Source organism: Patiria miniata, unplaced genomic scaffold (genome assembly GCF_015706575.1).
Source record: "Patiria miniata isolate m_02_andy unplaced genomic scaffold, ASM1570657v1 HiC_scaffold_11, whole genome shotgun sequence".
Classification (NCBI taxonomy): domain Eukaryota; kingdom Metazoa; phylum Echinodermata; class Asteroidea; order Valvatida; family Asterinidae; genus Patiria; species Patiria miniata.
In genome coordinates this window covers 5,602,001-5,623,037 of record NW_024037049.1, presented here as the reverse complement: position 1 = coordinate 5,623,037, position 21,037 = coordinate 5,602,001, and the positions used below count along the sequence as shown (strand labels likewise).

Sequence of the window (21,037 nt, the reverse complement as noted above, 5' to 3'; positions counted from 1 at the left end):
CATGTATGCCAGAATCAATCATTGAGTTTAATGGCTCATTGCTTTAGATTCAACAGACACCCAGTTTGTATTACAACTACATGTATGAGCCTAACATATAATCCTTGATCCAAAATGAGTGAATAGTACTCAAGTCACAAACCTAATTTTCAAGTTCCTGAATTTGTTACAGAAGAAGTTTTAAAAATAATTATATGCACAGTGTACTGTACAATATACCACTTGTAGTTGTACCATAATGGTGGTGGATCGCTGGGATAGACATGAGTAAACCGTTAGTGCATTCATTACAACTCATTACAATTACAAAGAACACGCCCTTGAGAATAACTCGATACACCTGCACTGCATAAACCTTTTAAAAAGGGGTACAAAACTACTCCAACCAAAAATCTCCCCAACAGATTTCTAAGTTGCATTCCCACATTTTCAGTCTTTGTCTTTAATACCCTCTGTGCTTAAAAATCATTTAAGAATACTGTGTCTTAGAAAGCATCTTGAATATTAACAGTGTATCTGTGTCGTAAATGATGTGAAAATACTGGCTAATAGTTGAGGATAGGAAATAAGAAAAACAAAATACACTGCAAAAGGGAAAGGATTCAACATTTCAAGTGGTATTTTCTTATCTTTAACCCTAACCTCCCCAACTCCATCAAAATCCATGCCCCCATTTTGGTGGATTTTGGGGGACTTGGTCCTGCATGCCTGGTGTGACTACATATTGCTGGAGTATGATGGACTTGGGCCTGGAGGCCTAAAGCAAAGCATGCATTGGAAGCAGTGTGATTGATGGATTTTGGTGGACTTGGTCTAGTACTTAGTAAAGACAGTACGGAGTTAGGGTTAAAGATGCATTCCCCATGCTATTGTCAAGTTCCATCCCAAAATTATTAACAAACAAAAATTGAATTTGTTGAAGAGCACAGGGAATGCAGCTTTAACAACTGTGTAACTCTGTAGATTTCTTCAGTGAGGAATGGTGTCAATAATTGCATAGATATTGTACAAGTTTTATATGACCACTCCATTCAGACATGACAATTTAAGCATGTAACAAAGGAAAATGCTATATGTAATCATGGAATCCATTCACGAACCCATGGACACAAGGTGGGGTCTGTACAAGTGATGGGAATACATGTATAACTGTGTATCTAATGCTAGAAAGATTTCAAGCTGCCCCTGCCTCAACCATTCACAGTACACTACAAAGATTTCTGGATAATCTGCTAACATTTGATATTAAAAATAAACATGGTTATGCTCACACACATTGATAGGTTCAAATCCATTTTGAAATTTACATACAATAACTTTTTTGTTTATGGAAGCCCAATCCTGCTTCCATTGTAGAAAGTGGGCACAATTTTGCCACTCAATTTAGCAGTGGAGTAAAAATAATACCACACGTTTTTATATTGCATCATCAGTTGTAACCGTAATATAAAAATCAAGAGAGCATAAATTATAAGCACTAAGGTTGTACTACTCTCTATGGTATCCCACTTGACCCTGGTTCAAATCCACACCATGTGGTTGGGTTTTAACACCAGGCCCTGTGTGAATTCAGGGTTATGCTTCAGTGTATTACATTGCTACTCACATGGATAAAATGACATTCCTGTGTTTTCCTTTCATTGAAAGTATGAACATAATGTGGAATCGTCTTTAAGCACACGGCTAATCATGAATAAAAAAGTAAATACCATCGATTAGGGAAAAACAGTATGGTAGAGCAGTTACAAACATCTGATCTAAAAGCGGTTTGGTGATGGCCATTATCGGCGACCAGGCCCCTGACTGATTTTCAATCAGACTTTTAAAACTACTCTACCACACTATTGTTCTCATTCATGAATACCTTATTGGTCAAAAACTTTAAAAAGAAAGTCATAAAATTGACAAAATTCCGATGATACTTTTTCAAACAGTTTTAAGACATGTTCAGGCCACATCTATGGCCCGTGCCGCCAGCGTGGTTTGCTCGATATCTCATTCTCCTTATATGGAGATATATCAGTGGTTTCCAAGTACCCAGTTGTAGTAGGCACGTGCGGCAAGTACTGAATGCGTGTGGCGCAGAATTCAGCGCGTCTTGCGAACGATTTTTAACATCTCTGAACGGTGTTTAAACTGCAGTGTAAGACCACCCATGAGACGGGTTCTAGACCAATAGGACCAGGTAAACTTGAGAGGTATTAATACTTACAGTGAAACTCCATCTGATTTCATATTGTAATTTGCTTGTGAGGACAAAAAATAAATACGGACGGAACAGATTGGATCTGATTTCATATGGTCATTGATTTGATTGGACGGAATTTAAAAAAAATAATAACATTCGTTTCAATAGAAAGTTCACTTGCAGGCTACTTGTTCTGTTGGTGGAAGTGTATACATGTATATTCTACACGGTGCATTTGGTTTAAAAAATAAAGGTTTCTAAAAATATTTACAATTGCTTTGGGTCTCTTCACCAAAAGTTCTTATTGCTTTTAAAAATGTCATTAAGGATGGATTTAAAAATAGTACAATAGAGCAGGATATCTCTATATGTATTGCTGTCAAATGTCCAAAAGGACTCCTGGTTTTATATCTTGAATTTTAATCATTTAAGTTAAATACATAAATTTAACATCGTTTCATTCAGTCGAACCTTGAAATATGACTTTTCTCCGAAATGTACAAAACAGACAAATATAAAGTGATGACTACTATTCAAAACTCCTGTAAATATGTCTCTAAATTTGTACAAAAATATCCACAATACAAAAAATATCAACTGTACATGTAAATGTTTACTGAAATTGTATAAATCTTGTAAATACATAAGTCTTATTGTAATTACTTAATTTGGTCATGATCAAATGGACAGTTTTAGGGGTGCGGCGAGCTACCCCTCTTTGGCTAAAATAAAACAACTTCATCTTGAATTTGAATCATCAACAAAATATGAAACACATTGGCTCTATACAAAAACACTGCACCAAAATATCTTGCCTGCATAACTCCCACTTTCAGTAAAGTGTACATATTTTGCACCTTTTAATTTCATATTATCCTGAGGATTATTGATCTGATACTGAAAGCAATTTTTCTTCAATTCCATTTGGGATCTCAGCCAGGCCACTGGTAGCATTATGCTATACTTCACTTTCTCCATCTGCTTGAACCTTCCCAGGTAGACTTTGCCTAAACAAAAAATCGCAATAGTATAGTCAGAGAGGTGTCAATTAAGTGTTTTACATTGAACTAGGCACCAAAACTCAGGACGTAAAGGGCCAATGAAGTGAATTTTCTTAGGAACACATTTTGTGCAACTTTGTACTACTCTTAAATGTATGAAAACTATTTGACATCCCTTTTTGATTAATTTATTGAAAGTGCATTTCTTTAAACTTTTCAAATTTTCCATTTTTTTCCCGGACAACTGAGAGTGATGTTGCTGTGATGTCATTTCAGGAAGACACTATTCAGTAAGGTGTTTTCTGTTCAAATTGTGAACCCAAACATTTGTTCATTGAAAACATCTGTGAGAAAAGTTTGCTCATTGGTTTACTGCCATGTACTGACACAACAACGAATCACTAAAAAAAAAAAAAAAAATTATGACAGCGAAACATCTACAATTCTGCCAACTTCTGGTGCTGAAATAGCTGTAACATTGAGGTTTCTGCCTGAAATGACATCACACTTTTGCTCATGAATATTGAAATTTGCATTAGTGTAAAAAAAGAGGCACCAAAATACCCTTGAAAATGGCAAACCGAAAACTGAAAATAGGGCTAAATGGGACAAAAAGGTGCATTTGCAAAGATTGCATTAAACAAATTACATTGCATGGGCCCTGTAGAGTACTGGCATTTCAAATCAATACTATATAACTGACATGCAGATCCTTGTCATTTGATTGGTTGAACTCACATCACGTGACATTCATAATTGCTCCCATTCACGCCGGGGCTCAGAGGTCCCATTCGCACATGGTGAATGGGATTTACTATTCAACAGTTGGGATCATCCTTGTTCCATCCATGGCGCGGTATTTGTGTGCAAATGCATGCTGGTGTGCGCATTGAGCAAAGCGCGTATTGTTCCCAAGAGCCAGTAGCTACAGAGTTGGGTTCAAACATTTCGTGAAGGGGTGGTTTGGAAGAGAGAAATACATTTCCCACCAATTTTGTATTGAAATAGAAGTTCATTTTAACTGCAAATCAAACAACAAGGATCTATATGTCAGTTATATAAAACAAATATTGAGTGGCTTTAATTTGTGACATTGGAGTAATATTATCGCTCGGTAAAATCTGAACTTTTCTATTTCACGAGGCAAAAAAGTCCAGATTTTACCTTGAGATAATATTCCTCTAATTCCACTCTTAGCCACTCAATGTTTGTATACTATTCACTTCTAACACAAAAACATACATGCGTGGTCTGATTTGACTATGGACTCCGTGCACAAACAGTAGATGGCATTTTGTGACCATTTTCAAAAGCCCCAATGGGAGGGACACAATGATTGTGCATGTATGTGATATATAGTCTGAATTTCAACCCAGGAAATTAATTCTGGTTAAAATAGGAGGATTTTGAAACTAGATTTTCAAACTCTCAAATTTTAATGAAATTTTTGCGAAATGACTCCACAAGGATACAAATTCCAGCATGTATGCATGCATAAGTGCAAAGTATGCCCGGCTTATTCTTTTCTGAATGCGCACAAATCTGTAGTGTCTTTGCTTGAGCTGTCAGCAATGTGTTGGAATGTCCCTCCAAGTGGTCTCCCCCAACTCTCTCTTTGTAACCACGTCAATCCATACTATTGAGGACACTTATTGTTACCATCTTTTGTTCCCATTGTTTGGACAAACTTTTTTTGACGTGTCCCATAAGGTTTGTGCACCAGAACTACGCAAGGACTCAGTCGTTGGGGTTATTGCTATATCTTCGTTCCAAGTCAACCGTCATCAAGATAGCATATAATCCATCATAAATGTCAAAAATGGATGGAAGTGACTAATCTGGGAGAAAAGCTACACATAGAAGTAAATTGCAAATTGGTCTTACATTTCCTCATCTGATGTTGAGACAGGAGCAGCTTCCTTGTTGGACTCCTCAAACTTGACGTCCGACAACACATTGAGCTTGTTGTCTTGGGCAAACTTCAACATCCAAGATGGCATCTCACCATTCTTGGTCTTCTCACGATTCTGTTTCTTCTTGACACTGGCTGGAACCTCTGGCTTGTCAACCGTTAGAGTGTCTGTTGTAGGAACAGTGGACAAGGAGACATGCTTGAGTAAATTTAACACAATCTGTTCAGCCACTTCCAAACGACGTCTCTGAATGCATCAAGATATCAAGGATTTGTCTTGCACTGTAACCAATGTCATCATTTAACCCACCAATAGTCATCTGTGGCAACTATGGCCACAAAAATTATACCTTTGTAAGAATTGTGGTGATGTTTATTTCTAACCTAAGCTCTTTCTCCAGACTTAACATTTTGACAGAATGATGTGTAACCTCTAAGTGTTATAGATAAATTTGGAAATTCTAGTTTCCATTTTCTCTGAAATGCCAAATCTGAAAGTTCTTTACTATACAGTCTCATTCTGTGGGAGCAAGTCAAGTAAACTGCTTATTGGTCTCCAAGTTTAACAATTATTCATAAAAAGGCAGCTTATGAGTGTCAAATTGCTTGGTGTTTTGCAAACAGCACATTTAAGATGGTCAATGTTGCATGTAGAGTGAATATGGTTTCAATGTTGCAGCTGGGATGCATCTCATGGTCGGAAATTTGGGAACAAAATGTGACCACGGTTATGGCAAAGTTTAAGCCTTAACACACAAACAACATGTCACAATGGCTTCATTGTTACAAAATACAAAAGAAAAACAAACGAATTACAAATGATACAGCATTGATAACCGTAAAAGAAAATGTGAATAGGTTAACATGACTCCTATGTCAACGTGTGGATATCAATTTTCCATTAGGGTACCATCAATACATCTTACCAGGACCTATAACACAGAACTAAGCAAAATCATTCAGACATGTTTTGTGCATTGTAATGGGGACATGTAATCTCGGTTAGTTACGTTACAAAAAACGGACACTGGAAAAAATTACATGTCTTTGCATTTTCGCAAATGGTAAACAGCTGAAACAAATTGTTGTATTTCTATATTTGCTTACTAAAGGGCTTGTCACATTATATGCGATCTCATAGGAGACCTTACGGCGACCAAAAATATTTCATAAATTTAACAATCGCAGCGAGGACGCAAGAAAATGACAACTTTCTGTCTCAAAGAAGCTCAAGCTACGCTCATACTGTGCTCTTCCCGCGCTTACGATGCGCTCAACTCGCTCTCTATGCGCCCCTGTCAAGCTCAATTACTCGATCTAGTCGCTGCCGCTGCGCTGTCACTGCGCCCACACTACGCTCTGCCTGCTGTTATACGTCCTAGTAGCTCGCGTCGCGCTCTCTATTCGACCAAAATATGCTCATGTGACGTCACTTGCGCTGTATAAATACCACGACAAAACGGTCAATACACAGTCCAGTTTCAAAATTATTCTACAAGTTCATCGCAGTCGAGTTACTTTCTCATGGAGACTACATCGACTGCCTTGCGCCTATATGCTGCCTCAATACCACTTCAATGTCGCACGATTCACGCTCGCACAGCGCCCGAGATGCGTCATTACGGCGTCCTGGCCTGGGCGCAGAGGTGTCGCGATTGTTTTGAGCATGTTCAAAGACCTTAGCGCTCATCGGAGACCATTGAAGCGTCTGCACGCGGGGTGCAGGAAGAAAGAAGGCAATTGTCCTGTGTATTATTTTAAATGTTGTGGTCACGTGATGCCACTTTTCAGCAAACGGTTCTCTTCTGAACTGCATGTATATCTCTTGAAATGTGAGTGGTTTCAATAGCTGATATACACTGTTTAAAGTTGGCCAAATAACATGCAAATACTCTTAAATGTTTGGGTTGCCTGTTGGTTGCCTGTTGGCGTGACGTCATAGGGCACAGTGTCTATATTTTTCACAATTAATTAAAACAATCCTATTTCATAAATCCCTACACTGCCAGAGTAGGCGTGTATCCTAGGTTATTGAGTGATGAACTGAATTGAGTCCTGGTATTTTTTTTGCCTTCTATTGTTGCATTAGTTTCAATAAATAAGATTTTTCTTTTTCAGTATTATTTTAATGTAGGTCAAATCTAGAAAACACTTTAAAATCGTAGCCACAGAAAGTCTATTACGCATTACGGCTGAACAAGATTGACAGAAATACATGTTGCTTAGTCAATGGTGGGAATGGAAGAAGCTGAACATGTCCACATGTTTCGTAGAACAGTGTCTGTCTTGATGTGATACATAGAATGAGATGAATAAACCATGCATCCATCCTGGTCACCAATGGAACATAACAGGAACAAATGTTGACAAAACCATCATGAGTCTGTATGGTTGGACAAAATGACATGGGTACCAGACATGCAGGCACAACACATGCCCCTCAGTACGGATACGTCAACTGTATGTCACAAGGATTGACAGAGTTCAGTGTGTATACATATACGTTTCATCTCTACCATTATAAAACAGCACAGTATATGACAGTTATAGTACTGAAAGATTTGGGAAAATCAAATCCAGTGCGAGTGGAAAAAGTTAAATTTCAATCTTTCATACCTCCTCAAAAACATATCTCCTATAATAAGTGTCGGTAGTTCTTTAATGTTGGACGAGGTTTCAAAATTAAATACCAATGGGACATATGCGAAAAAAAAAATTTTATATCATCTTTGAAAAGGAAGTGCAAAACGTTGAAATCCAACCAAAAAGATTTTGTTTTTACATACAAATGTTAGTTGAGACCATGGTGCATATTTTTCAGAATTTATACAATAATGTGCATCAGGTATGTCGAGGTCAGAAAGATGTGGTGACGACATTCAAATTGAAAATAAGACAACTTCATGCGGGTTAATGATAGAATTGGACAGGAACTCTGTATCACACTCAAAACATAAAAAGAAACTTCCAAGACATGCATTTCAAATAATATGAAAAATGGAGGTTTGAAATATTTGGGTGATTTGGCACAGCGAAACACATGGCACAAATCACCTGACAGGAAAGCATATGTCAATGGCATGCAAGATTCAGTTGATGTCTGATCTGTTAAGGATTAGTACTGGGAAACAAGTTCATCAATGGCCAAGCATTCTTACCAGTCTTTGAAGGATAATTGTCCTCATCTTTGAGTTGCAAAACGAAGGGGAACAAAGCAATAAATTGCCAAAAATTCAAAAAAGAATTGATACTATTTGAGACAATGAAATACAAATAAAGAATGTTTAATTTCGCATGAAATTTATCACATCAAGAATATGTTGTGCCATATGATATAGCTATGTGTATGATTATCTTTGCAAGACCACAACAACATGTGTAGCATAAAAAATGTTTCAGAGTACAATTGTGTGACCAGGATAACAATTTGGATATAATTGATATCAGAAAATCATGTCATGCTTTGATAACCGACAGAATTTTTCTTCCAAATTTATATTCATTTTTATGGATTGTACAGAACACAATCTGAATGAATTCAAACTCAAGTCTCTCAGCAACAAACTTTGCTTGAAGAAAAAAACACCCAGTTTTATAACAAAGCTGAGATAGTTTGCAGGGCAACATATTAGATGAAGCATGGTGCTTTCAGCCAGTTTGCCGCTCAACATTTGCGAAGTAAGATTAACTCCTCAGCAGCTGTAGTTAGCTCCTAGAGGCACAGTGTGCTAAGACAATAAACCAGGCAGTATTTACCGTAATTTCCTGCGGATAAGACGCGTCTTATCTGACTTTTTAGACCACAAAAACATCGCTGCGCCTTATCTACAGGTGCGCCTTATCTGGTGTCGCTTGAGTTTTTCTTTGTGTGAAGAATTCTTTCAATGCCGCAATCAATAATGCAGTCAACCAAGGCTCAACTCTCCAGACATTGTGACCGTATTTTCATTCCAACAATGCCGCGATGTGTTGATCCCCCATGATCGTGCTTTCATTCCAACAATGCCGCAATGCATTGATCCCCCTTAGTGTTCGTGCTTTCGTTCCAACAATGCCGTCATACAAACGTTTTTCTTTGTGGCCGTTTTTTCATTCCGAAAATGCTGCAATCAGAATTACTTAAACGTTTGGAAATCGCATTCACTCAAGTTCTATTGTGTGAACGTTGAGGGTGTTTATTGTACAGGATATCTTCGAAGTCTGCTTTAGACTTTAGCCGTGTCCGCACTGGACCTTTTTTTTGGAAGGTTTTACCGAGACGATGGTAAAATGAGAAATGGTCAAATGTGACCACTGTCCGCACTTGGACTTTCGACACGGGAAAATTTACCCAGGCCGCGTGGGAGAAGTAACCGAGCTGTCACAGTGTCAGTATAATGACTCACCGTACACAGAAAACAAATTGCCGATCACATTTTCAGCCGCCGATACGCACAGTAATATTACACACGCCATTTGCATGCACAACATAATCGTTTACACGATATTATTTCATCTTGACACGCTAAATCTTGACGAAAAGGCCGATAATTCTGACGCATTTGTGATGCACGTCGTCGAAGCCATGCCGCTGTGCGATGTTCCGTGCGGCAGCAGTGCCATCAGTATTCGTTGGTTCCCATCGCATGCTTACAGAATCGAAGCTATGATGTGGGCCAGGAACCAGTGACTACGGCCTACGTACGGTACCAGACCATGATGTTCCGTGCATGTTCCGTGCAATTTGGATCGTAGAAAATAACATACATCGGTGGAGAAAGAGAATTTCCGCAAATTAATTCTCAGAACGTGATCTCTCTTCTCTGTGTATGTATTTGTCCGTTGAAATATATATTTTAACGAGATTTTACCGCTCGGACTTGATGATACACCGCAGCGTGTTTCTACAAAATGTTCGGCCACTGCACGTGCAGGTTCGTGCGGTCTCTGTATGCATAACAGGGCGCTCGGGCCGGATGTACGCTTTCCTGAGCCGCTTTTACCAACTCGCACTGTCCGCACTGGACTTATCGTCTCGGGAAAAGTGCTTCGTGGCTCTACATGTGACCAGCCATTGTGGTTACGGTTTAATTCATCCTCCGAATAGTGTGATCGTTCTAAGGCAACACAATGGCCCCTTTGTGGCGATGTACCGACACCGGGTGACGCCTGGTGTTCTTCTGTGTGCGGTCAAACATGCGTCTTATGCGGCGGTGCGCCTTATCTGTTGGCGTTTGAATTTTTTGTGTGTGATTTTAGGGACCTGCGCCTTATCCGCCGCGCGCCTTATCCGCAGGAAATTACGGTAGTGTAGTCAACTCACATTTGCTAGGACTGCCTGGCTTGGATGTAGAAGCTTCCTCGTCTTCTTCAACAATCTCAGCCAGGTCTGGCAACGGTAAGGTGTCTGCTCTCTCTAGACTGATCTGTGGGTTGCATTACACAACATTTAAGGTCATAGGATCATTTGCTTTTTGCACATTTTTTTTTTCTTTTGAAAATTCAGAAGTAAAATGCATAAAAACTAATCATTTGAAGGTTCAGCTCAGTGCCTACTACACATTTTAAGAAAACAGAGAAAACGTATACACAATTTTTGGGTTTAGTATTAGATATTAGAATGCATGTAAACGTTTTGAAACCACCTTCAACGATACCATTTAGGCAGAATTATTGACATGGCATTTGATACCAGTCCTATCTTCGATTTGAGCATAGTCTAGAGACTAGACGTTGTTATTGTTTGTACGTGATAACCTGCCGTGCCACCGCGATAACCGGCTGCCGCACGAGGGCGCTATCACGACCAACCAATATCACCGACGAACCCATCAGAACAACGTCTAGACCACTTGCTAAAATCTCCCCCTGAAAAATGGGGGAAATTAGTGCGCATGCGCGACTTCTGCAGTCAATTACGGTCCATTTTCAGTCCTACACATACTACACACAACAAAACAGCTGACCAGTGAAATTGCACAAAAATCTTGCTGCAGCTTTTATACTACTGGAAGAAATTTGAGAGCTTGAATTTTTTAATTTGCGCGCTGCATATATTAGGCCAAACAGGTGCGTGCGCATTACACAGCCAATAGCAAGTGGTCTAGACGTTGTTCTGACGGGTTCATAGGTGATATTGGTTGGTTGTGACAGCGCCCTCGCGCGGCGGCTGGTTATCGCGGCGGCGCAGTGGGTTATCGCGCACAAACAATAACAACGTCTAGCCTCTAGTCTTCTTTGAGCAAGGTATCTGTCATTAAATCGGTAGGTACTTTCGGGGTAATTACATGTGATCCTATAAGGGCTGGTTCATTAACTGTGAGAATGTGAATGTCACAAAATCAAAACGTCACAAAAAACCATTAAATTTTGCTCGATTGAAAATTGCGAATTCACAATGTTGACATTTGTGATTACATCATTTTCAGATGTATCTGATTCACAGGGTTACCATTGTAAAATTCCAAACTGCTTCAGAATTATCCATGATCAACCTGAGGTATGGAGTGCCATTTATGATAAAATGGCTTGCAATTTCATACATTGGACCTGATTAAAAAACTGCAATAGCTTTCTCCTTTTTTGCATATTAAAGCAGTCAAGGAACAAACCTTTATATATGCACAACATTTTCCATTTTGATTTTGTCCTTCATATTATAAAGCTAGGCTGCATGAAGTACTTTTGATCTTTGGGTCTATTTTCACATTCCAAGTGGTTTTAGCATGACTAAAAAAACGCTAAAACATGGTACTGGGGAGAGCTAAGTCAATCAAGATGTAATCTACTCTTCCTCTAAGGATCTGCATCCATACCATGGGAGGAGTTACACGTGGTTTGGGGGGTGCAGGCAGAGGCACTGTCCGTGATAATGATGCCTCACTGTCAACTTCTTCCTCTATAATGTTGTCGTTCCTGAAATAATAAAAAAAATATTGTTTAGCTTTTCACTTTTCATACGATATAATTTAACAGTTTAATTTAATTATTTTATCAAGTACCTTAACGATTAGCAAATAAATCTGCTAAGTTCAGCATAGCATATAAATATTGACTGAAATGACTCATGATACAGTAAAACTTTCCCCTGGGGTGATCCATGGGCCGTTCTGTTTTTCCCAGGTGAAGCCGAGGGAAATGGAACGCTCCATGGATCACCAAGGCAGACTAGTTTTACTACACCATGAGTTAAGGCAGTCACGCTGCTAAAAATAATTTTCTTACATTTCTTTATGTAAGAAAATATTCCTTATTTTAAGAACTTTTTTCTGGGGAGTGAGACAAAAAAGCATTTCTTAAAATAGCACTTTATTTCTAAGTTTAAGAATATTGTTTTCACTAATGCAATAATTGTTTTTAATGCCTCAACCACAGATTCTGCTTGATTTTTAGAGATAATTAATAATTCAACCAGAATGCGATGAAAACATTCTTTTATTTCAACATGAAATTAGTTGGAAATTACATGCACATTTCCACACTACCCCTCATGAAGTATGGAACCCAACTCTGTAGAGCATGGGGACGATATGCAAACACTCATAAGCATGTGCACTCAGACCTCCCATTGCTACATGTATGTTAGTTGCTGTATCAGTCATTTTTCAGAATGAAGCAGCAGTTGTTTAGTCTTTTTGGGTCGTGCACAGTAATGCAGTAAAAATAGTGAATGCCATGTGACTCGCTCTCGGCCAATCAAGATACAGAATCTGTGGGCAAGGTGTTATAAGCATATTTCACGGCATAAACATGCACATGGGGATGTTTATTGTCATTATTTGAAGCAAAGTTTGTTAATGATGGATCCATTACCAGCGCAAGAAAATCAGTTTCTTGTATTAACTACCCTGAATTAATAGACTTCAATATGGCAAATTTCAGGCTACAATTCTATTCACTTACATGACAGATGGCTGCTTCCTTAAAGTTCCTCCAAGCTATAATTACAAGGAAAACAGAACACTTCCTTGAAAACATCTGAAAATTAATGAGGCTTAAAAAGCCTGATAGAATTGTTACTCTAAACATCTCCTTTTTTAAAACTTTGAAAAAAGTTATTTTACACATGATTTATCGGTTTAAAGACTTTGTCTCCAACCCAGCATTTAACCACAACTTATATAAAAAAAATACAGTTATTTGAGGATTTGTACAATGTCTTAATCACAGGGTTCTAATCATGTCTGGTAGGTAAGACTATCTTACTGTGAGGGAGCCTGTCAGTGAGCCTCTTCCTGATTGGCCTTTCAGAATCTTGTTGAGTGCTTTCAGCTGGTGATAAAAAACACATACAATCAAGCATTAATTATCATACAAGAATGAGTATTGTTTGTTACTAGAATGATGGACTAGAAGAAACACCTAGCTATTAGGTGTGTATGGGACGGTATGCCAGCAATGCAGTGTGCTATATTCAATAACTGCGTGGTAATAACAAAGGTTTCTGAAGTTTTGAAACTAACAACGGAATCCATGAATGGAGCACATCACAGTTAACATGCAACACAAGCACGGATAGGAAAGGAGTGGGTTTGAAACACTGAATCAAAATAAACCATGGTATCTGTTAAGCCCCTGCAGTGCACTATTGTAAATGTAAATTACAAGTTTAACCAGAAAATTGGACATCTTTTCCAATATAAAATTGGGGCCAAGTTACACATTTAATTGCAACCGCTAGAATTCTGATACATTCTGAATGAAGTGGGTGATCACATACTATTAATTACTCATAGTCAACACAGGCCACTTTGGACACCCCAGATCAGTAACTGGACTGATTACTTTGTTTTGATCCTTACTTTTGTGAATCAAAGCAGTGCATTTTATGAGCTAAAACTCTGACAGTACAGTCTAGACAAACCTCATGTGAATACATGAATATACAAATACACTTTACAAAAGTACCGACGCACACTTATTTTAACAATCCAATGGCTACTTGTAACATGACTGACCTCTTCTGGATTCATGACGGTGATGTCACCCAGGATTTCTTTACGCCAGCTGCCTGTATTCCGCACCTTCAGTCGTGGTTTGTGTTTAGCAGCAGTGGCCAGGGATGCAATCTGACTCATACCAACTGGACGTAGATGATCCTTAGATGTGTCTTGTGCCTGATGTCAAACAGTGATTGAGAATATATGGCAAATATCACAAAGCTGAATATAAGTGTACCTATCTGACTGACTGACTGACTGACTTGCTGTCACTTGTGACGTGGCCTGGTTGTTGACTGGGGAAGACAGCGAAGCAGTGATATTGTCTATAGGACTACCCCGTAATGACCTAAATCCTGCCCACTAGGGGTCTGTATCGGAACCGGGTACCTGAGTACCCGACCGCTGATGTCAGGAACTGGTACCACATTATGGGATCGGTACCTGTAACCATCTTTACAAATTACATAGTAACTTCTTAGACAATTAAAAAAGAAAGATTTAGAACGCCATTTGTCGGAAATTTTTAAAATGAAAACCAGGTTACATGGAAATCCAAAACAGATTTCACGTTTATGTGCATGTTACCAAGCAACAGATGACGTTCACTAAAGTTGCAGTTTACATTGCAAAGCTATACATCCTTTCAGACAACTTCCGGGATTTAAATTTCGGGGTTGGGTTTCTTTTACAGGTACCCAGGTACCCGTGTTTTATTTCAATAGGGTACCCGGTTCCCGTACTAACCGTAAATGCACACCATAACTGCGTACAACAGTGGCATGAAAGACTCCCAGTGAATAGCTAGTCTGAATTGTTCAAATAGAATTTGGCACTTTGGGACCAGCTCTACTAGGCTTGTCTTGTCGTGTTTAAGAAGTACTTAAACATCTTATTTCATTTCTTTTGTTACATTTGGTAAAAAGACTTTCCATTGTCTACAAATGATATTATATGGCATCTATCAGTCTGCATAACTGCTGTCAGCAAAAGCCTTTGCCCCAAAATGGCATGTTAAATGTCTTCAGTATTTAAGAGGGCAATTTCTTCAATATGATAATGGTAGAGCCTCTTTGAAAATTCAGTGTTTTTTTTTTACTTTTTGAGAGTATTCTACCTCAAATCTGAGTTTCATTGAACAGTCTAGTAATCTCTTGTAGTTACATTGACACCCACTGCACTGACTGTGTTTATAATAACTTGCACTTATAATAACTTACTTGTCTTTATTTGAGTAAGCAATCAATATTGCCTTGAATTTAATCGATGAATCTTTGCTTACGTTTGGTAGTGTAGCATCAGCACCATCTAGTGATCCCATAGTATCTGTATTCCATGCTGGTTTGGGATTGTCGTTGGATAAGTCAGCAGTTGCATTGCTTTGGAAGTGAACCACACTGTTACGTTTGACCTCTTGGACATGTGATGCTGGGAACCAACCCTTCTCATCATTGATCTGACCCTGCCACCAATCGTCTTGCTGCAAGGCAAACATTACATCAAGAAAAACCTTCAAGTTTTGCAAAACCACCTCTGCCCAAAGAGTTAGCGCCCAGACTTCAAATTCCTTTGAGGCAATCATCTGTGGAGTATGGGTAACACTACAAATCCCTTCACAATTCTTTTGTGTGGTTAAGCTGAGGGCAAGCAGGTAGCTTTGGTCAAGCTTCACTGCTCACCACAGTGGCGTTTTTGTGTGCAGTGACCCTCTGTGTGACACAGTTTACACTTCATATCCCTTCACCTGAAATTGACCTGCAAGGTTTTAAAGGGTTTTACATTACTCTGAATATGATTTCCCACTAGGACGATTAATGCTTTATTCTAGGGAGAAATGTCAGTTCTTGCGCTGGCTGACACTAACAGATTCAATATTGGGTTTTGCCCTTTGACATTAACAGGCCCTCTACTGCTGAAAGTTGTTTCTGGTAGGTTGTACATTGCCTTAAAGAAGTTCATACATAGAAGACTATCAGAATTATGTGAGTACAAGAGATGTATGCGGCTCTAAAAAAAAGTTTGTTAAATCACTATTTAACAACTGAGCCGAGCGGCATTCTGGAACACAATTAAAGTATCTTTCCATGGAATCTGAATGATACAAATGCTAAGATAACTGGGAAAACCTAACTTATGTGACTTCCTTACTTTCTGTAGTATGGTGACCTCATCCCCCACATTCAGATCTAATTCCTGATCCTTGCTGCCTTTGTAAGCTGTCACCACAATGATCTTAGTCTTAGGAACTTTCTTCTTCTTCTTGTTCATCATCTTTTTCTTCAGCTGTTTCCTTTTGCGCTCCTGGGGAGTCAGACCAGAGTAATCTTCCACCTCCTTGACAAAGGAGAAAAAAACACAAATAAACCAGATGCTTGTTTTACAATTTGCTTGATGAAACTGGGAGTTACTCCAGTGAAGAAATCGCAGTTCAACCAAGGAAAGTATTTTCACATCAGGGAACTGATGAAATGTTTTCTTGTGAACTCTTGTGAACACTTGCATGAACAAATAGATACCATCCATTGTAGTACTGTACAAATTTACAGCAAGGATAATCTGTATACATGTACACATAACATATATTTATCCCACAAAGCTAATGAATAAATTTGCAGAACTGAAAGTGCAGCCCAACACACAGAAAATTCTCAGTGCTGTATTTAAAAATCTACATTAATATTAATATTAATTCAATTCAAACTCTTCATCTTTTGAACAACTGTATCATTTCTGGAGCTGTGTAAAAGAACTCTGTTGTAACGTTGAAAATGAGGTGAAAAACAAGACAGAAGCCTTCAGTGTACACCCAATGAATGCATCAACTTTTAATTTTTGCATGCTGAATCCATTTCTATTGCTTTTATTTATGACTAGAAAAGCTCCTTAACACTGAGTTTTTAATCTGCAGAATAAAACCTAAATAAGGGTGATGACAAGGATGAAGATCTGAAACTTAAAACCAAAGAGCAAGGAGACATGGTTCTGATGAAGTGCCCTTGCTTGACAGAAATTTTCAACTGTGACCACAACTGTGTCTTCTGCGTGCATGATGGACCATGCATTAAATGTTATCAGTAAAAACAGTCAGTCTAGTTAGCTTAAAGGAAAGCTGCTGACAGGATGGATCCTGCAATCTCCCTGATTCACAGCCTCACCTCCTCATCTGGCTCCTCTTCTTCTTCTGTGGTCTTGAGGCTGGACTGACTCATGGCCTGAAGGGGTAGAGGACTGAAGGATCCACCCCTGCCAACCACGCTCTGATAAAACACAACAGGAGAATCATTCAATCAATTAATACAATCAGTTAATAAATGAAATCAAAAGATGAGTAACTGAAACTACCTTCTCATGTTTGAGTACAAGTTCATTTCGATTTTTCACATACAGTCCAAACACATTTTCATGAGTTCGAGATTGAGTATGAGTAAGAGGTATGTAAAAATGAGTGCTATAACAGACCCCTAGCTAAAAAAAAAGTGTAGCCAAAGTTCCTTTACTTGTGATGTAGAAACAAGAATGAACAAGATGATATAATCTTGACTACAGGGTACTAGACCAAGATGGCCTCAGCTTGACAAGGTCACTGATCCAGAGCAATAGTGACTTACCACCCTGCTTGGTCTTCTCATCCGTGGGCTGCCATTCTGTCGATTTGTTCGCTCAGTTCTATCCTTGCCTTGCTCTGCCTACATCCAGATAAACAAAGTTAGCAGTTTGGAGTTAGCAGTTTGGAGTTAGCAGTTTGGAGTTAGCAGCTGGTCACAACGTTCATTTGCAAGGCATTGATATTTGTCATCTCTCATTAGTATGTCCAGACATCAACTGTGAACTTGTTACGCTAAACCAATATTGTAATTGTAGCCATTTCTGTAGTTTTGGTACATCAAAGAAATTTTGAAGTGGCAGTGAATTTATTTTCTTCTGTCTACTTAAATGATCAAAATGCTCAATAGACCACGTAAACCAAAGTCTCGCCAGTTCACATACACTCTTCACGTGAACGTCTTGGTACCAAAACACTGACCAGTCTAGTCACAGATTTCCGTCTTAAGAGTTTACCCAATTGTTATCTGAGCGATTACACAGAAGTTGAGGTCGAACATTTTCATTTAATTATAGACATCAATTCACAATATTTTCAGTGTTGTAAACTGTAATGCTTTCTTGTCTTTCACAAGGCCCAATTATTGCCCTTGACTGGATAAGCCCAGTCAGGACACACAATGAAAAAAAGGGGACGTTTTACATGTTGTAGATCCTATACATGGTACTCGGATGTACATTATCCTGTAAAATCTCGCAGGTTTTGAGGTCAACTTGCATGCTCTTTGAAGACAAATCTATTGTACTCACCCTTGAACTCTCAAAAATATTATTCAGAAACGTCTTTGCAGATTCAGCAAAGTTGGCGTCCTGCACAAGAAGGAACAAACAACAAATCTATGAAGTAACTCACAATATGTGGATTTTTGTGCACATTTGTTACAGATTTCTGTCAATGTGTGAAAAGATGTAAAACACATCGGATTTAAAACCTGAAATTCATTGCAGATCTGTCTACTATGCCCACAATATTATTAGTAGCTGCACACTATTCCTATCGTTCTTCACCAACTGCAGTCACTTTATATTTTCAAAAAGAAACTGAAAAGATTTTGTAACAATAAACCCCAAAAAGGTTTACATATGAATATTCAAATGAGTTGATTCTTGTTTCATATGTATGGATTTACAGGTTTCAGATTTACAATGGACAACATAAGCATGCAGTTATTGATATTCTGCCCAAAAAAAATCCTTGACAAATCTTGAATTTGTCGATGAACTTCAACATGCAGAGCTGTTTTTGTTTACTGCTAGATATTATGTTTTACATCTTCCTTATGTACGTTTATCTAAATCTGTACATTTTGTGAGATTTCAGAGTCCTAAGTTTTTTCTGAGTTAATTCCCTTGTTAATAAGTTTAAAGGGCTTAAAAGTATCTCTGTTTTAAAGGGAAAAAAAATTAAATAGTGGCTTTTGTTTGCATCGTTTTTTTTTTATTTTGGGGTTATTTTATAATTAAACTTTTTAATATTTCTTCATGCTTCTAATTATTGTATAGTGTCAGTCTTCTTCATGTTGTCTTGTTAGGTTTTTTTCAGTGACATTTAGCATGTAACCTTTAATTTACTATGTGTGAAATTGATTTTTTTTTTCTCACACGTTCCTGTAATTTGAATGCACACTATTTAGTCTCCTCAAGCTTCATAGCTTTTTTCCAGAGACCTCCACCACTTATTCTAATTAGTCACATTTATTAACTCTTGTCTGTAACCTTGTATTGAATTGCAAAATAAAACAAACAAAACTGAACTACAGCTTTTAAGCCTAGTAGTGACTAGGCTTGATTAATCCAGCCCAAACTGCCATATTGACTAACTCTGACTGGCCAACCTACCTCTGATTCAGCTGGTTTATCTGAGATTAACTAACTCTGACTGGCCAACCTACCTCTGATTCAGCTGGCTTATCTGAGATTGACTAACTCTGACTGGCCAACCTACCTCTGATTCAGCTGGTTTATCTGAGATTGACTAACTCTGACTGGCCAACCTACCTCTGATTCAGCTGGTTTATCTGGGATTGACTAACTCTGACTAGCCAACCTACCTCTGAATCGGCTGGTTTATCTGAGATTGACTAACTCTGACTGGCCAACCTATCTCTGATTCAGCTGGTTTATCTCAGATTGACTAACTCTGACTGGCCAACCTACCTCTGATTCAACTGGTTTATCTGAGATTGACTAACTCTGACTGGCCAACCTACCTCTGATTCAGCTGGTTTATCTTGGATTGACTAACTCTGACTGGCCAACCTGCCTCTGATTCAGCTGGTTTATCTGAGATTGACTAACTCTGACTGGCCAACCTACCTCTGATTCAGCTGGTTTATCTGGGATTGACTAACTATGACTGGCCAACCTACCTCTGATTCAGCTGGTTTATCTGAGATTGACTAACTCTGACTGGCCAACCTACTTCTGATTCAGCTGGTTTATCTGGGATTGACTAACTCTGACTGGCCAACCTACCTCTGATTCAGCTGGTTTATCTGAGATTGACTAACTCTGACTGGCCAACCTACCTCTGATTCAACTGGTTTATCTGGGATTGACTAACTCTGACTGGCCAACCTACTTCTGATTCAGCTGGTTTATCTGGGATTGACTAACTCTGACTGGCCAACCTACCTCTGATTCAGCTGGTTTATCTGAAATTGACTAACTCTGACTGGCCAACCTGCCTCTGATTCAGCTGGTTTATCTGAGATTGACTAACTCTGACTGGCCAACCTACTTCTGATTCAGCTGGTTTATCTGGGATTGACTAACTCTGACTGGCCAACCTACCTCTGATTCAGCTGGTTTATCTGAGATTGACTAACTCTGACTGGCCAACCTACCTCTGATTCAGCTGGTTTATCTGAGATTGACTAACTCTGACTGGCCAACCTACTTCTGATTCAGCTGGTTTATCTGGGATTGACTAACTCTGACTGGCCAACCTACCTCTGATTCAGCTGGTTTATCTGAGATTGACTAACTCTGACTGGCCAACCTACTTCTGATTCAGCTGGTTTATCTGGGATTGACTAACTCTGACTGGCCAACCTACCTCTGATTCAGCTGGTTTATCTGAGATTGACTAACTCTGACTGGCCAACCTGCCTCTGATTCAGCTGGTTTATCTGAGATTGACTAACTCTGACTGGCCAACCTACTTCTGATTCAGCTGGTTTATCTGGGATTGACTAACTCTGACTGGCCAACCTACCTCTGATTCAGCTGGTTTATCTGAGATTGACTAACTCTGACTGGCCAACCTACCTCTGATTCAGCTGGTTTATCTGAGATTGACTAACTCTGACTGGCCAACCTACTTCTGATTCAGCTGGTTTATCTGGGATTGACTAACTCTGACTGGCCAACCTACCTCTGATTCAGCTGGTTTATCTGAGATTGACTAACTCTG

General features: G+C 38.8%; 1 protein-coding gene across 4 annotated transcripts in view; it reads right to left on the bottom strand.

Annotated features, from left to right (window-relative positions):
- Positions 1–4: 4 nt before the first annotated feature.
- LOC119742954 overlaps positions 5–21,037 on the bottom strand; it is a 43,288-nt gene continuing 22,255 nt past the window's right edge. For 3 of the 4 annotated variants that reach the window (XM_038219241.1, XM_038219250.1, XM_038219255.1), the window contains exons 21-33: positions 18,373–18,432; positions 17,628–17,705; positions 17,175–17,276; positions 16,168–16,353; positions 15,302–15,499; positions 14,038–14,196; positions 13,286–13,351; positions 12,983–13,017; positions 11,896–11,995; positions 10,404–10,506; positions 8,260–8,286; positions 5,074–5,269; positions 5–3,195 (exon numbers count right to left, since the gene is read on the bottom strand). In XM_038219241.1, coding sequence (XP_038075169.1) covers positions 3,147–3,195; positions 5,074–5,269; positions 8,260–8,286; positions 10,404–10,506; positions 11,896–11,995; positions 12,983–13,017; positions 13,286–13,351; positions 14,038–14,196; positions 15,302–15,499; positions 16,168–16,353; positions 17,175–17,276; positions 17,628–17,705; positions 18,373–18,432 — 1,359 coding nt within the window. In that variant the 3' untranslated portion in view covers positions 5–3,146. The remainder of the gene's footprint in view (positions 3,196–5,073; positions 5,270–8,259; positions 8,287–10,403; positions 10,507–11,895; positions 11,996–12,982; positions 13,018–13,285; positions 13,352–14,037; positions 14,197–15,301; positions 15,500–16,167; positions 16,354–17,174; positions 17,277–17,627; positions 17,706–18,372; positions 18,433–21,037) is intronic. The other variant, XM_038219259.1, reaches the window with a different exon arrangement.